The sequence below is a fragment of the Dermacentor albipictus genome, chromosome 1 (genome assembly GCF_038994185.2).
Source record: "Dermacentor albipictus isolate Rhodes 1998 colony chromosome 1, USDA_Dalb.pri_finalv2, whole genome shotgun sequence".
NCBI lineage: Eukaryota > Metazoa > Arthropoda > Arachnida > Ixodida > Ixodidae > Dermacentor > Dermacentor albipictus.
The window spans coordinates 87,465,634-87,491,660 of NC_091821.1; the positions used below are offsets into that span (position 1 = coordinate 87,465,634).

General features: G+C 44.7%; 1 protein-coding gene across 3 annotated transcripts in view; it reads left to right on the forward strand.

Moving 5' to 3' along the window:
- Positions 1-26,027, forward strand: part of alpha-Spec (alpha spectrin) — a 165,912-nt gene that overhangs the window by 55,954 nt on the left and 83,931 nt on the right. For all 3 annotated transcript variants that reach the window (XM_065426522.1, XM_065426521.1, XM_065426523.1), the window contains exons 17-21: positions 7,077-7,145; positions 10,102-10,345; positions 16,315-16,505; positions 18,596-18,745; positions 22,595-22,687. In XM_065426522.1, coding sequence (XP_065282594.1) covers positions 7,077-7,145; positions 10,102-10,345; positions 16,315-16,505; positions 18,596-18,745; positions 22,595-22,687 — 747 coding nt within the window. The remainder of the gene's footprint in view (positions 1-7,076; positions 7,146-10,101; positions 10,346-16,314; positions 16,506-18,595; positions 18,746-22,594; positions 22,688-26,027) is intronic.

The following is a 26,027-nucleotide window of genomic DNA, read 5'->3' on the forward strand; positions in this document are numbered from 1 at the left end:
GCAATATTTGGCTTTCACGAATCGCACAAATGCAAAGCCACACAAACACACAAAAACGCAACATCTCCTAGCCGCACCTGCTCAGTGGACACACCACATGCGAAATAGCAATCAAAACTTTGGGGGGGGGGGGGGGAATGGATCCTGTATGAAGTGATTATGATGATAGTGCAGACCGAAAAAAAGAAGGAAAAAGGAAGTGCCATCCCCTGGACCATTTTGTCAGCCAAGGAAGAGCAAGTGTGGCCTTGGAGATTGGGGGATGGCCATGCTCTTTGATAGGTGCATTCGATTCGCCTACACCACTTGAACCGGTTCACGAGGTGCTGCACCCTGCCTTTCGTTTCAGCAGTGCAGCAATGGTGCCCTCTGAACCACGCTGCTTGTTTCAAAAGGTGCAGGACTGGTTCATAATTTTGCTGCACCCACTCTACTGTTGGTGCCGTCTTGGTGCAGACGTACAGGTGCGAATCAGCTGTGCAGCAGACACAGCACACAAGCCCAAGCGCCATGCCCTGCTTACATGCGCCTGCTGTGTGCATATATCTGCCGTGTAATACATCTGCAAGTGCGGATGTACTTAAGCCTCGGAAACCGATCATGCTAGCATTTCAGAACCTCCCAAACTTACGCACTTCATGTGCATTATACTCCATTCCATACATAGCAGTCAATGCTGTCAAGGCTAGAGAGACTTGCGATGTCTTCGTTCGCACTTGGGTATAGTTCAATGTTTTTTTACCGCAATTGTGCGCAACCATTTTATGTAGGGTCAGTATTGAATGAAAGAAGTTTTAAACCTCGGAAACAAACACACTGTGGTATATGGCTGCTAATGCATTGTTTTAGAGCATTTTTATTTTTGTTCCTTTCGGGTTTATTTGCAACCACTCACGAGGAGCCTCCACGTACATGTGCTCGCGTAAGTGAACGCTGTTGGCGTACAGTGCAGCATGGATGGAACGCACGGAGTGATGACTTTTCTTGGCCGAACTTCTGGCATAGCTTTCAAAGCGTTGACTGCTATGTATGGAACGAAGTATAGTCGGACAAAACATAACACCTGCACCACCTTTGCACCTTGGCATTCATTTCGAGTGTTGCGCTGTGCCTGCACCTCAGAAATTTAGATGCACAATTTCTGCACTTCTCGTGAACCACCATGAACTGGTTCACAGTGGTACAGGCGAATCGAACTGTCCTAATAGCGTAGGCCTCCCTATCTTGAAGGCTATAGAGCAGGCTACTGGAAGCCAAGCCTGGCCAAGCCACTGGAAAATCCAACATGGTGGTCTCCAAGATTGGGTAGTGCGTCTCGGAATGAGGAATTTAGTCGGGAAAACTTTAGGGCCTAAATTCGTCTGAAATATCGGTCGTGAAAATGCATCAGCTCTTTGGGAGCCCTGACGGTGCATTTATAAAGTCCGGAATATCCAACAAATATAATTTTTTAGTCCAAGAAATCAGTTGTCTGCTGTATTACAGACTTCAATACAACGAAATCCTCGATATAACATGTTTTACTTTACATTTACTTCATATAACTTAATGTCCACAGAACACTATGTATTTTTAACCTGAATATAAGCATGTTTATCCACAATTTCAATATAACGAAATTTCACTGCTGCTGCAAAGTAAGATCGTGGCAATAAATTGAAACAACTATGGGTCTAAACAACTGTCTCCCTCAGTTGTACCAATGGTGTCAGTGATGGTATCCACGTTTTCACAAAAGAACACGGCCTATATATGAGCACTTAATTTATGCGAGCACAGTTTTCTCTAATAATGTTTGTGGCACGTGCAAAACTGCAACTATGATGGAGTTAAAGAAAAGTGAGAGTCGGAAATAAATTAACAGCCTGGTAATATGTTATCTTTATCACAGTTGCCGTTGTTCAAATGGTTCGTCTGCTAACATTGACTCGTCTCTGGGTGGAACAACATGGCACATATGCGCAGATATGTATGTTTTGCTATGTTTTGACATTATTTCATATCAGGATACACCTTTTCCACAATATTTCGCGCTAACAACGATCTACGTCTGTAGACCTTGATGTAAACAAGTGCATCGCTTTAATAAATCCCGCATGGAAGGCTGCGCTCGAAGACTACTTCAATATACGAAATGTAAAAATAATGTTCAGAAAGAATACAAAATGCGAGCTCCAAGTCCAGAAATCGGCAACAACAAACTCCAAGGCAGCTGTGTCGGCAAAGGGAACTCGACGTGCCTTTATCGGCCGCACTGTTTGCACACAGCGCACTCAGGCCTGCTCACCCAGTAGTCATTGAGTGCTTCATGTCTGCCAGTTACGACATCTTGCCCCGAAGCCATTAATAATGATTTGCGATCCACAAAACGCACAACTGACGCGTACTCAACGTGGGTGCAGGTACACAAATCAACCGGCGAAAGCCCCGGCACCTTTCCAAAACGTTTCCAGCAGTATGTGGCAGAGGGCAGCACAGGAAAATGAAAAAGGCAGATTGCTCCTACGATGTTGAAGTGAAGCTTTTTGCAGTATCCGACGAGTTTTAATGCTGTGTTCATTGGTCTAAGTTGAGAGCAGCAGTTCGGTTTGGGGGGGGGGGGGGGGGTGAACATAACATTCAGTGTTGCACCGCTCTGGGCGACACCCAATGGTTATGTTGGCAAACCACGGCGGCTTCGCTTGCACTTATCACAACAGTATGGTAGACTTGGCCACTGTGAGGGAAATCTTAGTTTGCACGGCATCAAACCGTGTGGTCATCTGCTCTCAAATTAATCAAAATTGTTTCTTTTTTATTATTGAAATTTGTTTTAAGACTGCCCGATTATTTGGACATTTTTTGTGCCCCCTTCCATGTAAAAAAAAAAAAATCTGTCTGCACTTGTACTTTAATAAAAGGTTTACTTTCAATATCTTGAAATATCAATATAAAGTATAAAAAAGTGCTAATTTTACAGACTTCGTTATATCTTGAGGTTTAACTGTATTATCTAGTGACTGTATGTTTAAGGGACACTAAAGGGAAACACTAAATCAGGCTGAAATGACCATACTACTAATTCCGAACTTTTTTGATTCTTCGGCAGAAAGATAGCTTATTATGGAGAAAGTAGAAGCCAAACTGTAAGCCCAAGCTTTAGTGCTGGTTATGGCTGGTTATGTAGCATTTCTGCATATTTGACAACGTTGTGGACAGCAGGAGCTTACGGAGGTTAGCTAGTCAACAGGGGTGGCATTGCTGCACCAGCCTGTGCCAAAACACTAATTTCAAATGAAGTTGTCAAATTTAGCAGGATGTACTTGTTCAGTGGGAAGTACACTGCCATAGACATGCATTGGCTAGCTCTTAGCCCTGCAATCCAAGCCTAAGCAATCCATTTCAGCATTGGAGTCTTTGAGTGTGGATGTGTTCGGTGGCATAATTGTAAGTAGGCCGCAAGAAAATGAGAACCATTTTGTGTTCTACGATGCATTACGAATGTTTTATAAAAGTGTTACGCATTTGCGTATATGGGGACCAACTAAATATGATTTGAACGGGTGCTCATTTCATTGGGCAGTCGGGAAGCAGTCACGCTGAATGAATAAGGTTGTACAGTCTGCTCAGCATGTAGCTCATCAGTTCTGTTATACATTTTAGCACATGACTTCCCGCCCTATTGGTGCATTTGTGTCTATTCATGGGCAAATGCCACATGTGTGATGTTCTAAATCTATTTCACATGTGCACCACGTCCGGTTACCGGCATGATAGTGAAGCACGCTGAAAAACGACTTGCTTGCTTTCATGAAACTTCTTGGACACAAATGTCCAATAGCAACCTTTATTGTAACTCAAATTTGCACTCGGGCAACGCTATTTTCTGCCCCGCCACACCACATAAAATCTGGCTCTTGCCGCCGCAGATTGCAAGCCAAGGATGTCAAGTTCCATTTTCAGTCAACCTTAGTGGCCAAATTGTGGTTGTAATTAACCCACTGTGGTTGCTTAGTGTCTTTGGTGTTGCGCTGCTAAGCACGAGGTCGCGGGATCAAATACCGGCCATGGCAGTCGCATTTCGATGGGCGCGAAATGCGGCCGTGTACTTAGATTTAGGTACACGTTAAAGGACCCCAGGTGGTCAAAATAATATGCAGTCCTCCATTATGGCATGCCTCATAATCATATCGTGGTTTTGGCAAGTAAAACCTTTGTGTGGGTGTTTGTGTGTGTGTATTACACGTTCAGTGGAACCGCTAACCTCTGAAATTGTGTTCACAGCAATGATGTTCACGGCTAGACTTGCACAGATCGAGTCCAAAAATTTTAATGAAACATCATTCAACGCACGAAATATTTTTGGCTGTTTTACAGTGCCTTTATGGTGCCTGTGGTGGAACCACGAATAAGCCCGAATAATCATAATCAAGTTAATTCAAAATATTAGTCAATAACTTACACACCTGCCGTGGTTGCTCAGTGACTATGGTGTTAGGCTGCTGAGCACAAGGTCGCGGGATCGAATCCCGGCCACGGCGGCCGCATTTCGATGGGGGCGAAGTGCGAAAACACCCGTGTGCTTAGATTTAGGTGCACGTTAAAGAACCCCAGGTGGTCGAAATTTCCGGAGTCCCCCCACTACGGCGTGCCTCATAATCGGAAAGTGGTTTTGGCATGTAAAACCCCATAATTTAATCTTTTTTTATAATAACTTACATCTGAAAGCCAGGGAACATTTTTATCCCTTTATTGTTTTCAAGAATGTCTGAGCTTTTTATCGACAGGCGATGTGAAATACTGGCAAACATGCAGTGACCAGTATGTTACTTCACACCTTTATTCTGTGGTATTCTGCCATCTTGACTGAAGCTCGCTATGAATAAAAAAATTATGTGAGGGTATTACGCGAACAGGGTTCACTGTACCTTGATAGGTGTTGTTCATAGTTGCCACTGTGAATATTTCTCATTCATTGTGCACAGATATGTTTGATTAGATAAAATTTAAATTTACCTAATCGATGAGCTATCAATGAAAAAGTTGTGGGTGGTGTTGACAAATGCCCAATAACAGCATTTAAAATAACCTAGGATTTGTGAATACTTTTTTAACGAGAAAGAAAGCTCTTGAAATAATTAAAAAAGATAGTAAAAAAAAATGCTGCAACCATGACAATGCTCCTGTGCCGCAAAGATAGCATCTCTATGCAAACCTCATCAAAAAGAGACACTAGGACCGAGCTGCCATGCTTTTTGTCACTGTGTTGGCAGTTTTTGGCGCGCATCTTTGGTCCCTATCAAATGCAAAGGAGTGAGATCTTGTAACGATTTGCTTTCCGAACCGTTGCAAGGCTGTGGCCCAGGTTTGCACGTTCGTAATATACACAATTCACTGATGATGATGTTTACGTCTGAGACCACTTGTATTACTGGTATGGGGACGTGTTGTCGCATATCTTTTAAACAAATTTGCAGGTAGGAGGAAGAGGAGGCATTTTCTTGTTTTTATTAGTTGGAAAAAAAAGTACCACACAAGACCTAGGTCGCTGTATATGCTGTTATCGGTAATTTATCGACATATTCCACAACTTTTCCCGTAGCACCATGAATAAGTAAGGTAGTACAAGTCAGTTCATTAAAATTAAATATTAGTTGTGTGCTCACGATAAAAAAAAAAAAATCGGCTAGCAATAACACAAGCCTATCAACATAAAGTGGGCTCTGTCACTGAAAACCCTCGGTTAATTTTTTCTTGGCCACTTCATGCTTCATGCTACAGTCAGGTGGACGACAACTTTTCCCTGTCATGAATTTTGTTTGCCATGCAGGCTTCCGCAGAACTGATCTGCCGTAACCTAATAGTGTTCTGCAAAACCAAATAAGGAACATCTTTTCTTCATATGCCTATATGTCACTCTTATTAACCTTTACCAAGCTGCTCCAAAATGCATATTTACTGCTCTAAAACACAATTCCTGCTCCAAACCTGTTCCAAAGTGCCATGTTTGCTGCTCCAAAACTTCTTTGTCCACTTCCATCCCCATTCAAGTTCTTACTTATTTGAAATGCTTTGTAATCATTTTGAATTGTTGCTACAGTGTGACATCATAGGGAGTTGGCCAAGTCAGCGCTGTTTGTACAGTTAACATATTTGCTATCCTAAAAATGTGATCTGTAAGTCCGGCTTCACATTTTCATTTAGTTTCCTGTCAAGAAGGGTGTCTCGAAAACAGTACGGACTGTTGCTAAGGAAAAGCTTAGTGGAAATGAACTATTGTAGGCTGTGAGTTTTGCTCCTATGGACAACAAAGTTGTCTTTCAGTTTCCCTTTATATTAGAAATTAAGTTTATCAGAAATATATGTATTTCCCTCATCTACTAATTATTCTGCAGGTCTGTTTAAAAGCTGACAAGGATGGCAATGTGGGCACGTTGGTACATATTGACCAAAGGTGGCTGAGTGCAGGGAAACACGTGGACAATTGAAGCCACATTGGACGCACAAGCGCTTTGTCACTGTGCTCAACCACCTTGGTCAATTTAAAAGCCTTTGCTGTCCCAGTGCCTCATTGTCTGCTCGCTTCATATTGTGAATAAAAGCTTTGTGCACCCAATGATTATTGTAACATATTGTACTCGTCCTTATTGGTAAGCTTGAGCAGGCTTGTTCTCAAGTGCTACTGTGTTAGCAGAAATGTAACACATGGAGGGGACTTTTACGTGTGAGAGTTTTTTTAGAAGTAATTTTTATTAGACAGTTCTGTTGGGATGCTGCTGTCCTGAGAGTCATTTAGCCGGGGAGTGAGGTCATAGCAGAAGTTGCTATGATTCATGTCATGCGAGTTCCATATTTATGGATGTGGTGCATGTGTGGGGCCGACATGGTACTCAGTTTTTAGTTTTTTTGTTAATATATAATATACATTGAAGAATATGCAGTGTGCAATTATGATCCTTTGCTCATGGACAGCAGACAAGGGTTGCTGGCAACATGTTCTATTTTATGCTAAAGTTATGTATGCTAAGATTTCCATATGGAAACTTATGGGAATGCAGCAATGTGCAGTGACTGATGGCTTTGGTATTTTCTTTTAGGACCTTACAAGTGTTCAGAACCTTCTAAAGAAGCATGCACTTCTGGAAACTGATGTCGCTTCTCATTCCGTGAGTAGCTTATATTTCAACTTGTACTTTCCATCTATTTGCCGTTCTATAAACCCTTCTTTTGCTTTTCAGCCTCCTTTTAGAATGCAAGTATTTGTTTTGAAAGCTATATTAGATTGCACATGGGCTTCTTTACCTCCTGTGTTGTAGACTATGTTGATTTAGCTTTTGAGCATTGCAGTCATCGGTGTTTGGGCAGACGCTTTCAGAGTCTGCTGCTCAATAAGTCAGTCAGCCTGCACACTTATTTTGCATGGCCAAATACCAAACTAACATTCCTGCGCACAGCAATTGGAGAATTTTGAAATGGCCATGGATAACTGCATTTTTGTCTTTAGAATATAGATAACATTGGTATGAGTGGAACAATAGCCTTAGTGGCTTTAGTGGAATTCCATGCATTAACTTGTCAACCAAAGCTTCTTTCCACCATAAGATTTTCTGTTTCAGAGAGAAATACTGCCTTCTGCTTGAGCAACACGTTCCTTGTCCAGGCATTTGCATTGCCAGGTGCACATGATGCACTTTCAGAGCACTGCAGACGTCGCGAGCGACTGATCGTATGGCTGAGACGCCGCCCCTATGTCATTGTTTATGAAATTGACTAGAAGCATGACCCCAAAGCCAACTTTAACTGATGATGGACCCTTTGCCTAATGCATTGTTTTCGAATAAGTTCTTCGAATAAGGCTTTTTTTGAAGCGACATCAGCCCATCTAGGCAAGTACAAAAATTCATTTATATGAACTTCTATATTTGGAGAACATACTAAAAAAAACCCGCCATGGTGGTGTAGTGGCTAGTGCATTGCGCTGCTGAGCACGAGGTTGCGGGTTCGGTTCCCAGCTACAGTGGCTGCATTTTGACGAAGGCAAAATGCAGAAATGCTCATGTACTGTGCATTGGGTGCACAAGAACCCCAGGTGGTCGAAATAAATTCAGTCCCCCAATACATGCGGCATGCCTCATAATCAGATAGTGGATTTGGCACGTAACACACCAGAGTTTAATTTTAAATTTAACATTCCAAGAAAATAAATTATGTTCATGGAAAAAGAATGTTGGCTTCACTGCATGGCTTGTCGGTATTTGGAGCGTTGTTGAAAGAAAGGATCTAGAAAAACTTTTTGAACGAAATTCCCTGTTCCCGGTTCATCACCAAGCAATAGGCTGTCGTCATTGGCATGTTTATTTTGGAAGGCTTGAGTTTGTGCTACACCTTGTTTTGAAGTATATTACATGGAAGTGTCTCTTCAGTCTTGACACCACACTCAGGTTTCCTTTTTTGAGTTTAGAAGTCCTTTTAGATCTTTTTGAACACATATAGCAGCATTTTGTAGGTTTTTAGCATTTATATATGCGGAAGAGATGCAACTTGAGAAGCGATGAGTCACTGTTAGATTGTCCGACTTATTCAGAAAATTTTCCACCATGAAAAATGACCGACCAAGGATGACGCCATTTTTCTTGTTGGCATTGAAAATAATGTTAAATGCCTTTTATAGTGCCATCTATTAATTTAAAAGAACATACCTAGATGCATGGAGCTTATCTTCGGTGGCAGGAATGAGAGCAGAGCATATGAGCTCAGCTTGTCTGTGGCAAGTACAGGGTTAAACTGCAGCTGCACAAGAAGTTGATCCTAAGGGAGTTTTACAAATATGCAACTATGTATGCCATAGACACGTATAGGTTGCCTCAGTTAATTAGATCAGACCCTCTAATTGACACTCATTTTTTAAGAAAAGCAAAAGGTCAACTTATATGCAGTGGCATACAACAGCAATTTTAGCACAACTATATTGCAGTTGTGGAATATAATTATGTTTAGCACCAGTTTTAAGATGTTTGTTTCAAAATTCTATGACATATCTTGCAGTTCTATATAGTTCTGTCCCACAGTGCTTCAGAGATGTTTTCTGAACATATGGTACCTGGAAGGATAATGCATCTTGCTGCTGATATGAAGATCGATATCTCGGAAGTGGTGCTTCTTTCAAAATTCGTATTTTGTTTGCATGCATCAAGCACTGATTGGCTTAATTCTACAGTTGCAACATGCACATCAAGTTGCCCATATCATGTCAGATTTCACTTTTATAGTGCAGCACAGTATGAAGAATCAGGTGAGTTAGGATGCTTTCCCGAAATCTTTGTTCACCAGGATTTGTTTAGCACAGGCAACTCAATTTATAGGTGGTTTTGGTTGGCTTCCGAGAAAGAGAAAATAAATGGAAGGCAAGGAGGTTAACCAGGACTGAGCCCAGTTGGCTACCCTACACTGGAGGGAAAGGAAAAGGGTGAGAGATTAAGAGAAGGGAAAGTCCACTGTGGATATTGCTGATGCAGTAGCAGTTTTCCGTTTATATTACTGACGGTCACTCAGCCTGGATCAAAGACGGTCACTCAATCTGGTAGCTTTCAAAAATTGCCACTGTGTTTATGGCTCATTCTCTCGACCCATCTATTCAACTGTGGCTGTTACCTGGGCTTCTGCAAAGTGAGGAAACACTGCTGTGCTGCTTACACCTGGGCATTGCATTCACCAATGCATATAATGTTTGATTGGAATGGCTGATAGCACAGAGTGCAATGACTGCGCTGTCAAGGAGACTATAGAACACAACTGTGCTACTGCCCATCTCTAAAAATGAGACATGACCTCTGCACAGCTCCAAATCGGTTGGATCGAAAACCATTCACCTGAACAAGATTCGGGTACCATGGCCTCGCATATTGCAGCTAGAAAAGGCTTCCGAGAAGAGTTTTTTTATTTGCAAGTCACAGCTGTACATGGAATTCTCATACTGAAGCTTTTTGAAGAGCATCTTAGTTGCAGTAGCTCCATGTGTAGATACACCTTATTCTTGGTAAAAAATTTTTTTATGAAGGCAGACATAGTAAGCTTATTTATTAGTCACTGCAGAAGTGCTGCATATGGTACCTCTGTGTGCAGGATCGTGTGGATGGCGTGATGATCCAGGCACAGCAGTTTGCAGATAAGGGCCACTTCGATGCACCAGCCATTATGGCAAAAAAGGCAGCCCTCGTGGACCGATACAATGCACTGCAGGCACCCATGGCGACGCGACGCCAGAAGCTGCAAGACTCCTTGCGCGTGCAGCAACTGTTCCGTGATGTTGAAGACGAAGAAGCCTGGATTCGCGAGAAAGAGCCCATTGCTGCTTCCACTAACAGAGGTACCTTCTGTAAAACAAAAATCCACTTTTGTGAATCGCATGCCAAGAATTTGCCCACTACCCGCAGCAGGGGCTCACTGGCTAATGTTACTGTTGAGCATGAGGTTGCAGGTTCGATTCCTGGCCACGGCAGCTGCATTCCAAAAGGAGCAGTATGAAAAAATTCTAATTTTCTGTGCTTTGGGTGGGCCACCCAGCTGGTGAAAATTAATCCTGAGCCCACCGCTACAGCATGGCTCATGGCCCCTACTGTGCAGCTTTCAATTTTAACTGGCCTACTTTGTTGTTTGTTGCTGATCTTGGTGTATGCTGGCTACTCTTAACATGTAGCAAAGGGTTAGGTCAGAATAAAGTAAACTCTTGCAGTGAAAGATTTTAAAGCACAATGCAGAAATTAAGGATGCAGTATCCGAACTGCCTGTTCAATTCAGTATGAATCTCATTAGGCAATCATTGTGTTCTTGTATGACCCAGTATCCTCATAAGAATTGGTAATGCCTATGCACAGGTGTCCTAGTACTTGCAAGCGCTTCCTCCGAGGTGCTTTAATCTATTTGAGTATCGTTCTTCATAGTTTCATTGTGCAGTTAAACTTACTGTAAAAACCGGACTGTAGGTCGGACCGGAATATAGGTCGATCCCCAAACTAACGAATTCTAAAAATGAAAAAAATCTTTTTCAGTGGCAAAAGTACCGAAAGACATGACACCCTAACCTATAAACAAATGCAACTCAGCGGGTTGCATAATGGTGACAGTATTTATTTAAATGCTGCTCGCATGTGCACCTGGCCAAGTTTTTAGCGATATTGCGCGACCATCGACCCGCGTGCTTGTCAGCACCGTATTAACGGCGCTGAGCAGCGAAACAAACGAGATACGCGCATGTGTACACATGCCCTTACTTTCGCTATTTCGACGCTCCGTGCCGTGATGATAAAAGGTGCTGACAAACACGCGGGTCGACGGTCGCGCGATACTGTTAAAAATTCGTCGGGTGTACAGTACACAGAAGGGCACGAAGTCTGCAAGCGCTACTCCGAGTCAGAGCAACACGTTTGAACAGAGTCGGATTACGAGTGCTTCTCGCTGTCCAGTCCATAGGCGCGTGCGATCGCTACCGCTTTCAAACGAATGCATTCGACAACAGGCAGCGATCTTACACGCAGCTCTCGGACGGACTCCGCAACCTTGCCTTCCAGTTCTGCAGTCCACTGCGATCCGGCCACGAAATGACGTTTTCTTTTGGTTGCTGCAAGTTTTAATACATTGCTTTTGCCTCCGCCACTACTGAATGCTATTTTCGGATACTCCAATTTCGCGCTGTGCCGCCAGGTTGCCGTGGGCTTCCGCGTACTCAATCGCCTTTTTCTTGAAGGCGACGGTGAATTGTCATCGGCTTCCGTTCATTTCGAAACAAAATGAAAATGCAGCCTTTAATTAATAAAACTTTGCGACAGTGGAAACGCAAAATGCTGGTGCCACAATGTCGCCACGCCATAGAATAAAGAACCAACGCCGCGCTGCTGATGATGGCGATGGCGAAGGCGGCTGTTTACTTCATCCGCCCATTGTTGCAAGACTTACGTAGTTTTTCCGCCAATGTCCGGTATAAAAAGTCGAGGGTCGACTTTTCGCGATGATTTTTTGAAAAAAAGTTCGACCTATATTCCGGTTTTTACGGTATATGTATTGAACTTCAGTATAACGAAATTCTTGATGTAACAAAGTATTCAACTTTCAGTACCGTAAAAACCTACGTATAATATGAATCCGCATATAGTACGAGGCGAAATTTTTGGGATGCGAAATGGAAAAAGTTTTATCCGCATATAATACAAGTTAGAAAAACTCGAGGAAAACATTTATTTAAATTGCGCTCTGCACTTCAGTCACTGTCTTCCTCAGCTGCACTCTCTTCGGATAGTTCCTTGTCGGACATATCTTCCCAGAGGTACTCTTCCTCTATGCCATCGAGCACGTTGAGATGCTGCACTTCTTGATTGCACGACGCACAAGGTCCTCTGGTATGCTGGCCCATGCGTCCACAATCCACTTGCGTAGCATGGCTGGCGAAGCCTGCTACAGCTGCCCTGTCCGCGTCACTGCAGGTTCACCTGAGCGCATCCAATCTGCGTAACACCGCTTGACCGCGTCCTTGAACGGCTTGTTCACGCAAACATCTAAAGGCTGCAGCTGAGACGTCATCCCACCCGGGATAATGAGTTCAGTGCCGTATTCACGCAACAGCCTCTTCACTGAGTCGGCCAAATGGCAATGAAATGCTTCCAGTACGAGGATGGACGGGAACGACAACAGTGTGCCAGGCCGCCTAGACCAGACGGACTTTATTCAGTTGAGCTCAAGATTCTCGTTCATCCAGCCTTTCTCATGTCATCTCACGACCACATTTTTTGGCAGCTCCTCACCTTTAGGCACTGTCTTGCGCTTGAAGATGACATAGGGTGGGGGCTTGCGTCCGTTTACCGTGCACGACAACATGACGGTAACTCGGGTTTTCTCGTTGCCACATAAACTTGTTTAGAGCCCTTTTCGTGCACGGTGAGAGGTGATGGCATGTCCAGATGTCCATGTCCGGCGTTTGGTCGGCATTGCCGATTTGCCCTAGCATGAAGTTCTTAGACTTCCACAGCGAAATACGTGGCGCTGGAAAGCCATGAGCGGCTCTTTGAATGATTCAGGCAGCTTTTGCAAAATCGAAGTTTGGCGGCGTAAGGAAAGTCCAGCACGGCACATGTAGCAATAAATTCAGTGCGTGCTCACTTTGAAGGCAGAGCTCAGTAGCCCTTTTTCTCTTGCAAGCTCCTCAACATTTGCCTGCATAAGCTCCGCGCTCACAGCTAAATGCGCGGCTCGCTGTTGGCATACGAACTCCGTCGGGGCGAGTTCGATTTCCGGGAATATCCCACACTTCGGGCCGCCAAAGCTTCTTCGCGCTCCGCTGCACGCGAAAAAGGCTTCCTTCTGTTGATGCCACCCGCCGTGGTTGCTCAGTGGCTATGGTGTTAGGCTGCTGAGCACGAGGTCGCGGGATCGAATCCCGGCCATGGCGGCCGCATTTCGATGGGGGCAAAATGCGAAAACACCTGTATACTTAGATTTAGGTGCACGATAAAGAACCCCAGGTGGTCGAAATTTCCGGAGTCCTCCACTACGGCGTGCCTCATAATCAGAAAGTGGTTTTGGCACGTAAAACCCCATAATTTAATTCTTTTTTTTCTGTTGATGCCAAACTGCCTCTTGGCCGCACTGTTGCCGATGTCCTGTTCGGCTAAAATAACCTTTCTCTTGAAAGCAGCCGAGTATTGTTTTCGTGGTCCGGACATCTTGGTCTTTCAATGTGGAATAAAAAGGATGCACATCGCAAAGCGTAGTTTGCACGTGTGGGGATAAGTGGGGATAAGTTCGCGCATACCTCGGCTGTGGCTGCGCATGGTGGTAAGCACGGCTGAATGCAAACGCAGCCGCACCCCCTGCGTAGTTAGAAATAATCTGCTGCATGTGCAAAGAGTGGGCTTGCCCAGACTGCTTGACATCATGTTAGCTGCCTCCCTGTGCATTGAGTATTGGAGGTTGCAAAATCTCGAGTTTCGGTGACCCATTAAAGCAAGAGGCAGATGAAGCATTTGCTCCCCACAGCCGGCTGTTTTCATGATAGCGTTGTCCAAGTACGGGCGACGCTATCAGCCGTGGTGGTGGAGTGCACATAAAGGCATGGCTGGTTTCGCTGTGGAGGTATCAGCGACGTGGCATGAAACTGTATCATTCGTCGCCAGCTCCCAACTTAATCAAAATGAATTGTTTTCTGACTCAAATTTGCTTTTTTCGATTGCCCGATAATTAGGATAATTCTGCGGCCCCTTTCTATGGAAGAAAAATCGATCGGCGACTATTTGCATTAAAGGTCCAATTTTAATACAACTAAATTTTAATATAACGAAGCAAATTGCCAATTTTACCGACTTCGTTACAGTGAAACCTCGTTAAACCGTAGTTGGCCAGAGCTCGGACAAAGTACGTACGAAACGGTAGTACTGCTTAACCGAAATAGCCTGAGATTGCCCACTTACCTGTAAAAAACGGAACTCTGAGAGAGTGCGATGAAAGGGGAAAAAAACATGCAGTATTTATTCACTTCGCGTGACAAAAGCGTTATTTTCGTTTAATGCCGCGGCGGCCTAGCAGCGACGACAACAGCCTCAAACTTACTGAAGCTGCGAGCCAGCTTTCCAGCCAGCCCCCTCTTCTCAGCAAACACTCGCATGGCAGATTCCTCGTTGGCGTTGCATGTTTTCCGTGCATGCGGGCGGTAGCGCTGCAGAAGTCGTGAGGCGCCTTTTTCGTTGCAGCTGGCTGTTCTCGTCGCAATGATTGCATTCATGAGGCTGACGTAACGTGCAGCTTCTGCCACTGCCGGGCCTGAATTGCCCGTGCTGTCGCTTTACGTGTCATCCTCATCATTGTCGCTAGGTGACACTTCGGCAAAAACAAAGGCAACGATGGCGCAAACCTCGTAGCTGGCATCTCTTCGCAGTCGCAGCAGCGCTGCCAAGGAACTGCTTCACATTCCAAATACCACACACCGTGGTCAACAGCAGATCCCTGTCGCTTGCCAGCACCGACTTCTTCGTGTCAGGTTCGATAGCGCGAATGATGTCTAATTTTTCTTCTATGCTGAGCACTGTGGGATTCTCACACCCGTACTCTTGGGACAAAGGAACAAAGCACAGTAGTGCAACCAGTCACAAGGGCATTTATTGCACCTTTCATAGATCAACGCCTGCTAGCCGAGTTGCTATCCATAAAACGCGCCATTGGGCGCGCAACAAATCTAGGAAGTCTGACTCACTGCGACCGGATAGCGAGCGTGTTCGCCCCATGCTGGATCCCAACGCCTGGTCGTTCGCGTGTACAGTCACGCGAATGGTGGCGCGTTCGAAGGCAGCCACGCGAGGCGGTCTCGCAGAAGCATGTGTCGGCGCGTGCACGGGACGTCCACGCTGTTCCCCGACCCGCCGTGAAAGAGCCAGCCTGTTCTCCCCTGCGCCCCCAAGTAACCCTGCCGTGAGGCGGCGTTAGCAGCGCAACACTCGCACCATCTCTCGCACTGCACTTGTACCACTCCGACCGCTGCGGGCGCCAGGCCACGTGAGCCGTGCGGGAAAACAAGATATCAGGGGATGCGTGAGAGTCGCGCATCCCCACAGCACCCAGCGTCTTTTTTATCCGAGCTTCGGCATGATGCGAGTTTTTGGTCGTACGACGCCACAATGCTGTCTGGCACAGTGCCAAAATGATTTTGGCTTCACGCGCAAACGCACAGGGCGCTTGGAGGTTGTTGTTCTGATCTCTGAGGCTTGTTGTTCTGCCAGGCTGCCTGATGGAGACGACGCACTGCCGTGTTTGTGCGACGAAAAGTGGAAACACTACGTGCTAACCAATACGTACGCAATAAGCTGGTATGGTTTATGCGGATACAAAACACATTATGTTCAATGGCCGCTGAGACGGGAATTTGACTTCTTAAGCGGGTATGGTTTAACGAAGTTTTACTGTATATTGAAGTTTAACTGAATATTCAGGCCCTATTTTCTGCGGCCTCTGTACTTTTATTGAAGGTTAAGGTGCAGCGGAACATTGCTGTTTTCACTCTGATTGCCAAGGTCCAGCAAAAATTGCAAAAGGTTATGGACTCGCAAAATCTCTTCCAGGCTGGCTGCACTACATGTTCACTGGTATTGGGCTATGCTCTCTAAAGAGCTGTAGAAAATAGTGCCCATTTCTCTGCACAATTTTTCTCTCTTTCTTCCTCCTAGTTTGTTACTTCCTCCATGATAGCCTGGCTTGATATGAATTGCTTCATATGGTTTACCATATCAAGGTGTTTAATCTGAGTCACTTACGACAAAGCCATATTGTGTCAAAGCAAGCCCTAAATGTTTCTTTCAGGACGTGACTTGATTGGAGTGCAGAACCTTATCAAGAAGCACCAGGCAGTGCTTGCAGAAATCAACAATCATGAGAACCGTGTTCGCAGTGTCTGTGAGGCCGGGGAGAACATGGTGGCAGATGGTCACTTTGCACATGATGAGATTAACAAACGGATTCAGAACCTCAGTGAAAAATGGCAGCAACTCAAAGTGAGTCTTTCAGCCCTATTGTGTAATAAAAGCTTTTATATGTCATGTGTGTCACCGTATCATGCTCCGTTCTTTTGCACTCAACAGCACCTGCTTCTGCAAGGTAGTGCAAAGATGTCATTATGCTGTAGTTATTTACATAAACAGATTGTGTTTCTTGTGCTTAGAAGTGCATTTTTTTGTAACTAAACATTTAACATGAATGGTTAGTGAACTTGTTCATTGAAAGAGCTTTGGAACTGGGGTGTATATTATGTCGGGAAGCAATGTTGGCCACAGCCTCCACACTTTTGTTTTCTTCAGTAGTGAACGTAATGTCATTAAAGGAAACTGCTGACAAGTTTTTTACTAAATAGTCACATAGATCCAGTATATTAAGGGTCTGTACAATGTCCTCGCATCATGCATTTTCTTTGTGGCCATATGGCAGAGGTGATTAACTTTGACATTGTATAGTGGGCTGTTAACAGGTTGTTTCACTTGAGCCAAACTTCAAACACATGCAAATGCTACGTAGCTGGACAGAGCCAAGGTAATGTTGTTCGCTGTTGCTAGGACATACTCAGATAATTTGTTGCACTCTGCCTAATTAGATAATTAGTCTTAATTAACTTTTCAATTATTATAATTTGATGAAAAGTGTCAATGAGAAAATTGTAGAGCAACATGAGAAATTCCCAATACAGCTTTCTGTGGCTCAATACATGCTACATGGTGTTTTTTTCTAAGCATCAAAGAAGCCCGCAAATACACTGGCAGTGGCTCGAGCGGCCAGTCGTGTGGCAATTGCTGTCCACAGATTGATGTTTGCTTGTACAGTATTTTAATTCTAGTGTGCCTCTCTCCTAAACAATAACTTCCGTTGATTTGACTCTGGTTAATTTGATCTCGACTGAAGGTGCCAGCCGGCACCCATGCATTTGTATGGGCCCGAACTTTCGTTACTTCGATCCTAATTAGCTTTTGCTGAGTAATTCGTACTTGACCAGTCAGCATGCATGCACCTGACCCCATAGTAACCCTATGTCTTGACATGGGGCCACTATAGACAGACCATAGCGTCTGTTTGGAACAGCTTACAGGACAGTGAATGCATTGAACACATACCATCTCATGTCAAAAATGTCTGTTTTTGGCCTGCCCTAGGAGCATCTGCAAACAATAATGGTAGCTTACAATGTCTGATGACGGTATTTATCCATTTCTAATGAGCACATTTTTCTCCGTGCAAAAATTTAACCGAAAACCACATTCATGACGTTCATATGCTTTGCTGCATAACATGGCTGTATTGCGGCGAAGCTGACTTAAGAAACTAGCTGCCACTGTGCAACATGTATTAGCCCTTGCTCATATTTTTCAGGTGCGCGTTAGATTTCTGCTTTGTTGAGGAGCTTCAATGTTACATCTACGTTAGTTCTCTACTTTGGACACATACAGTGAGTGCACATTTTATTGAGGGTCATGTTAAATCAGGCAAATACTGGAAGGAATCAGTGGTGTATTTTGATATTTTTTCTACATCTTGTTTAATTCGACCCGCCGGATAAATCGATTAATTTCGTCGGTTCCGTCAGGCTCGAATCAACGGAAATCGATAAAACTTCGGTTGGGGCTGGTTGGTACGTGGTAATTTGAAGATAAAAAACTCTTTGCAAAACCCAGGACAACCCACAAAGAAGAGACGAGACAAGCACTGGTTCTGTCTCATCTCTTACGCTTCTCTTCTTTGTGGGTTGTCCTGGGTTTAGTGCTGAATTTTTCGTAACAAAAATTGGCAGTATTTCAATTCTGATCTCGACATCTCTGAAATACCACCCTGCTTGAAGCTGATGCATAGTGGCTTGCTTAGAGTACCTTTCTTCTTTTCCTCATCCAGCATTTGTTCGCATGGAAGCCATTTTCTGGACTTATTTTGGTCTGCCACTTGCAGATAGGTACTCATACTACATGTGATTGATCTGTAAGCTACCTTTTGCATTTTCATGTGCATCATGCAGAGTCCAAAATGCGTGACATTAGTGCTTCTGATACCGTTGTAAAAATGTTCCAATTTCCTATGTTGTATTGTCTCTTTTGTTCTTTTGCAGGACAAGGCTTTGCAACGGAAACGGGATCTGGAAGACTCACTCCAGGCTCACCAATATTTTGCCGATGCCAACGAAGCAGAGTCATGGATGAAAGAGAAAGAGCCCATTGTTGGCAGCCAGGACTATGGCAAGGATGAAGATTCGGCTGAGGTCTGCTTCTGTTTGTAAACACTGTCCTTGTGTTTGCTTTCGCAAACGGGAAAACTTGTCATACACTTTAGAGTAGCAGGAAACTACAAAGGTAACCCATATGAGATTCTTCGAAAGCTTCAGTTGAAGGATTTTTGTCCTTCTCCAGGGACCAAAGGGAAAAACTCGGTGTTCCTGCACTTTGAGTTATTGATTAATTTGACCTCGCTCTGCCATCTGCTGGCCTCCTGGTTAGCGCAGGTGGTAGATTGAGCACCCCGAATAGGCTTTGGTCTCAGCTTCAATTCCCAAACAGTTTCTGGTGCTCTAAGTTGACTGCTACTTCCGTCCTGCTCCTAAAGGTAAATGAGCTTTCATAAATTGCGTTCATATCTCACTTTGCGCTCAGGGCACACTGACTTTTTATAGTGAATAGTTTTCTTTGGCTATTTTGTCTGTTATTGTGGTTGGTGGTAAGAATTTCACCGCCGATGCAAAGGGCACAGGCTCTTATGAAACAGTTTTGGGGTGTGTTCATAGCCAGCAGTAAATACATCAGATTAAAGGGGCCCTGAACGTCTTCTTATCAAGAGGAAAAATGCATTTGAAGGTAAATTGGGCTATTTCAGAAATACTTTCCACAAAAATTACTTCCTTGTATTCAGCAGAAGTGGCGTTATTGGCAATCAAACATCCCCTATGCAGTTCTTCTGCTCTTATACATGCCTTGCACTGCGAAGGCTATGGTGGAGCAGGGCATGTCCACAACGCTCCTCCTACAGAACATCACTGTGGCACGCAGTCCAAATTTGATTTTGGGTGTTCACATGGATGCGACCATTTCTGATTTTGGTGCATACGAGGTGCCAAACGCAGTTGTCCTCACCGAGCCGCAGTGCACTTAGCCAGCGGACTCGTCGCGGCACCACGTGCAAGCCGCGCTATCTACCGTATAGTGCGGAATATAGGTCGAGGTTTTTTCCAAAAAATATTACTAAAAGTTCACCCCTCGACTTATATACCGGCTCTTGGCACAACATGAATAGTCGTCTGGCAACATGTAGGAGCGCAGACCTTTCAGCATCCGCATTGTTATTGCCCCCTCTGTGACTTATGCGGCCCAACTCGCGGGCGCCGCGTGGTTCTTTATTCTATGGCGCAGTGCACCTGGAGCTCAAAGACAGGGTGACGGATTTCGTCCGCGAGCATCATGCCAGATCGTTGCCAGCGACAGCAGAACCCATCTGCATCAAAGCTATTGAGATCGCCCGAGAATCCGGACTGCCCAAGGAACAATTCAAGGGCTCCATTTATTGGGTTCGTCGCTTCATGCGACGCAAGGGATTCGCAAGGGATTCGACGGCGCACAATAATCTGCCAGAAGCTGCCAGAGGCATACGAGGACAAGCTGGTCGAATTCCAGCGCTATGTTACCCGTATCCAGCAGCCGCATGGCTACATGTTGGGACAGATCGGCAACGCGGATGAAACGGCGGTGTGGTTCGACATGCCGTCGCCCACCACAGTGTGCGAATGCGGCGCAAAAGAAGTAAAGCTTCTTTCTACGGGGAACGAGCATTCGCGCTTCACGGTGATGCTCGCGTGTACTGCAGACGGCAGAAAGCTGCCCCCATACATAATATTCAAGAGGAAGACGCTGCCGAAAGAGGCTTTCCCGCGGGTTGTCGTTCGCGTGAATGAAAAGGGCTCTATGGACGAGGCCCTCATGCTCAATTGTATTAGAACAGTCTGGAATCGGCGACCCAGCGCACTCCTGCGGTGTCCGAGCATGCTCGTTTTGGATGCCTTTCGCGGGCACTTGACCGCAGGTGTGAAGCAGGCACTCCGCGACGGGAGGGCGGAACTCGCCGTCATTCCGGGAGGCACGACGTCAACACTTCAGCCACTGGACGTCGTGCTCAACAAGCCCTTTAATGACCGTGTCCGGGAACAATATAAACACTGGATGGCCGGCGACAACCCGACGACCCCAACCGGCCGGCCAGGCAGGCCGCCTCTCGCCACTGTGGCCACATGGGTGTCGCAGGCTTGGCGCTCGCTGCCCGACGATATGGTGGTGCGGGCATTCAAGAAGTGTTGCATTAGCAATTCCTTGGACGGCACCGAGAATGACATATTGTGGGACGCAGCCAGTGAAAAGCACTCGTCTTCGGACGAGAGTTCAGACAGCTCAAACGAATTAGCAGGTGACGAGTCTGGTGGCACCACTAAATAAAATGAAGTTTTGTGCCTTATAATTTTTATGTTGACTTCTTTGCTTCAATGTTAGGGGGTCGACCTATATTCCGCCTCGACCTATATTCCGCATTGTACAGTATACTACGTAGCAGACCACAGCTACATGCAACTGTAGTGTATATGCGCAGTGTTTGCTTTGTGCACAACAGGGCTTCAGCGGGTGCTTGCACTCGTATGCTCCAGTGTGGCCGTGCTTCATGGTGTGGTCCTGCTTTTTCCTGGACCAGCTTCACCAGCCAGCCACATCCAACTTGCAAATTTTGAAGCACTGTCAATAGCTCATTATTAAGCAAAGTCTGCCAAGTCATCTAACCAAGAGTGGCCAGGAGTGAGCATGCGCTGTCAAGCATGCATGTGGTCTGAGCTTAAGTTTTGCATGGTTTGAGGCTATTGTATGTTCAAACTAGTCTAAATGCTCCAGACCCAACGTCTATGACATCAATAAGCAGGGTGGCCAGTTTAATTCCTACCTAGGCGGCTGTGGCCGAGTGTGAGCAGACAATAGTTAGTTTCTTCCAGAAGTATGTATGTAATTCTTACCAAAATTTGAGATTTTCGCTTACTTCAATCAGTTTATTAAACTTAGTCAATAAATATGCACATTAACAGTAGGAAGAAGCATACCGGTCCTACCACCCTTCTTGATTGGCCTCAGCTGTTGACCAATAGCAGTCGCGCATGGGGATCTGCTGTATTACGAAATAAAGTATAGAGAAAAGCGAGGAGCAGGCTTTTGTTGAATAGAGATTGTTTGAAAAAAAGTGACCTTGTGCTCCGCTTGTGAGCTCCACGTGCCGCGCACAACTGCAAAACTTGGCTAAGATGTTAACAGCAGTGGGTTTCTATCCATGGGTTCTTCTTTAACCAAGTTCAAGGGGTCGTTCAAGGCCCCTTTAGAGAACCTTTGATGCTAACATAGTTCTCAAACTCATGAGTTGTAGATATGGAATTTGCAATGGCAAAATAAATATTTAGTCAAATTTTATTAAACTTTCAGGGCTATTCCAATGATGTGAAGATAGCCAATGGGTGACTGTGGGAAAGTAGAGCTTTGGTCCTTTGAGGGCGTGCCTTGGTAACATTGTTGTGTATATAAGTGAATAGCTGTTTCTCTGCACTTGTTGGTACACCGCCTCATCATGATAGTTTTGGGACCTATGAAGGTTTAGATGTTGTGGTGGAGCGCTTGGAAAGTATTGCGCTTATCTTGTTCCGCCGCCCTCTCCCACTGTGTTTGGTGCAGGAGAGGGCTCTGGAACCACTACAAATGTACTGGCTAACAGTTCTGTTCTATACAGATTTGTGCAATGGGACAACAGACACTTCCTAAATATCCTCACTGCAACAAGAATATAGTACCTTCAAGTGCATAATTCCTTTAATAAAGTGAATAGCTTTCTAAAAGCGTTCAGTCATTCGCTGACATTAACAATTGTCGTGGATGGTTTCTGCGGTTTTCTTAATGCTCGCTATTTGCCCAGCCTCAGCTTTCAGTGTTGTGTATGTGGTAGTTTTTAAGAATATTGGATGTTCGCAGGTTGGGGGGTATGCTGGTGTTTAAAGATAGTTGATTTTTTATTTGTTTGTTCCTTGTCCTTTTTTTTCTCTCAGGCCCTTCTGAAAAAGCATGAGGCCTTGATGGCTGACTTGGATGCATTTGGCAACTCGGTGGAGGCCTTGAAAGAACAGGCTCAGCTGTGCAGGGTAAGATAAGAACATGGCTGATCTTTAATATATTAATCTCAGGGGATTAATGTTGATCCTGTCTTTTTCTTTTTTTTGTTGAATACAATGTCCCTGTGTTTGACTGAAGACCACAGGAATAAAATGTAGTAGTTCAGAAAGCATGGTATCCTTACAGTGCTTTAAGTGGTAATTATTAGGGGTGTGCAAATACCGAATAGTAGATTTCGAATCGAATCAAGAAACAAATGCTGAATATTGGATCGAATATAAAAAATTCTCGCCATATTTAATACTACTTACAAAAAAATTTTGGCGCTGCACCTGCTCAGAAGTCTCCTAGCATTGCATAACAAGAATCTAGCAAGCTATCAGTGACACAGGTTCATAGAAATTAATACATACAGCACGGTCTAATCTTGCTTAAGGGAACACCAAATAAGTATGCCAGAACTGTTTAAAGCTTAGTTGTAGTATATGAAGGTCTGGGTAATGTTTTGTTTTATCTATAGAATTTCTGTTCAATAGAATCGAGTGCTTTCTTTCCCCTCCTAAACTAATGAATTGGTGACGATCCGTTGTACTGAATACCAATGAGGTTCTGTTCAATAGTGGATTTGTGTTTTGAAGCAATCTTATTTATTGCATAGAAAGTTTTGCTTCCCAATTTTTTTTCTCCACAATGTAGAAGGGCTGTCACAACTTTGCAGCAGGTGGGTTAACGTGAGGCCAATTTGCAGCACAGACTAAAGGATCGCGTGTCACGTGACTCGTATTGCCAGCACCGACAGCAAAGAGCAGGCACCCATCCGCACCATTTCATTGTCAGGTTTGGTGTGATTTGCCACCGGTCAGAGATTCTACAATCTGCAGGGTCACGTCAAGTTCACATGGCACCCCCTGCCTCCACCCCATTCATGTTTACCCACTGTCTTTGCCAATGCATGCAACTGGGCCATGACACTATCGTGCCCGCTGTGTAAATCCAAAGCTAGTTTTGTGGCGAGTTGCTCAAAGCTACAAAAAAAGGGGGGGGGGGAGGGGGGCTACTGTGAAAGCACTAAAGGGAAGACATTGAGAAATTATTGATTCACTTTTGTTTTCTAATGTAGTTTCCCAAAGTAGTCCCCCATGTGGTTCCCCAATGTGTTCCCTTTAGTGCTTTCACAGTAGCCTCTGGAAGTGTTGTAAAAAAGGGGGGGAGGGGGGGCTACTGTAAAAGCACTAAAGGGAACACATTGAGAAACTATTGATTCACTTTTGTTTTCTAATGTAGTTTCCCAAAGTAGTCCCCCATGTGGTTTCCCAATGTGTTCCCTTTAGTGTTCCCCAATTTTTTAGCGGAAACACACACATTTAGAATCATCACAATCACTTTATTTACTCCATTGACGAACAAGGTGATGGTGTCGCTTCTTCTGTTTAGCTTTGGCCTCGCGTTTACAAAGATCGGCGTCTTCTTGCCACTTTGCATGCCGAGCATAAAACAAGCAGTACAAACAAGTACAAACAAACAAGCAAAGGGCAGAAAACATGCATTATTTGTTCACTTCGCGTGACAAAAGTATGTTATTTTCGCTTCATGCCACGGCAGACTAGCAGCAATGACGGCAGCCTCAAATTCACTCAAGCTACGAGCCAGCTTTTCCGCCAGCCGCCTCTTCTCGACAAACACCCGCATGAGGCTGACGTAACGCACAGTATCTGCCACTGACCGGCCTAAATCGCCCATGCTGTCGCTTTCCTTGTCATCCTTATCACTGTCGTTAGGTGACACTTTGGTAATAACAGAGGCAACGATGGCGAAAAGTAGAACCTTGTAGCTGACATATTTTCGCGGTCGCAGCAGCATTGATGAGCAACTTCTCCTTCGCATTCCAAATGCCACAAGCCGTAGTCACCAGTTGATCCCTCTGGCATGGCAGTACCGACTTCGTGCCACGTTCAATAGCATGAACGATGTCTAATTTTTCCTTTATGCTGAGCACCCGGTTTTGTCCTAGCTTGAACACCACAACACTGGCCACAACGCTTTGGCACGGCACCGAAATGATGTCGATGCTGCTTCACCCTTCCAAGCACCCTCTCAGTTTGCACTTGGAGGCCGTTCTGACCTCCGAGGCTCGTTGTTCTGTCGTGCCAACGTACTGCCATGATTTCGCTACGAAAAGTGGAAGCACTAAGTGTTAACCAATACCAATGCAATAAGCTGGTACGGTTTATGCAGATACAAAACACATTATGTTCAATGCCCGCTGAGTCGGGGATTTGACTTTACTACTTTTAAAACGAAACTGCTGTTTAAGGGGTGACACAAGTCTTAAAAACCAAAAATCGCGCAAAAGAAAACTATTTTTGGGAACTACTTGTTTTGGCATCTGTAATGCCTAATCTACACTGTATCAAAAAGATTTGCCCAAAAACGCACTCTAAGGGTCTGAAAAAAATTATTTTGTCAGTGTGCACGGCGAGAAACGACGTCAAAATCTCGCAGAAACACCGGAGTGCACGACGTTGTTTCTCGTCTTTTCCGCCGCTGAGCGCCGTCACCTTGGTATTGTTCGAAAACTCAAAGTTCTGCCTCTCAGTTCCCTGCATCCTCACCCACAATGGCTGCATAGAAAAAGCACAAATGTAAAACAATTGGGGGCTGGTCTGACGAAGCTCGCGATGCACATGTCCCTCCTATTAGCTCAGCGCGCCAGTGCACTGAGAGGCGCCTTTTGATTGGCTGTTGCTATGGCAACCAGGCCTAGCAGACGACCTCGTCTAACCGCCTCCCCTTTCTTGCCGTAGGAAGAAGTAGACTACTTCCTACGGCAAGAAAGGGGAGACGGTTATCCCAAGGTTCAGACGAGCCGACAAGATCGCGCCGGAGATAAGTCGCTGCATCGCGCAATCTCGTACCGCATCGGCAACAATGCAACAGCGAAGCTAACCATTTTCCTCAGTCCCCCCATGTAGGTTTACTTTGGAGACCGCAGACGATGTGCCAATGCCTATTCCCGTGCCTCTCGCACATACGTGGGTTTGTGTTGGTGCATTCTAGATTCTGTTACGAGCCTCTACGTGTGCTGTGCCTAATGTGTACATGAGCAGAATAATTTTGCATTGCTAATTATATTGTAATTATTATTTTCCGGTTTTTAAGCTTCAGATTTATATTTTCCCTGTTTTTTTTCAAGTATAGCTTTTTTAATGTCTAAAATTTTGAGATCAGCACTGTGTTCTTTCTACTCATTCAATTCTTGTCATTTTTTTTCCTGAATGCGTGCAAGTCAGAGAGTGTACAAAAAGTGTGACATAGTGTCTTAGCACTTAAATATTTTGAAATCCTGTAGAAATCACCAACAAGAATTCA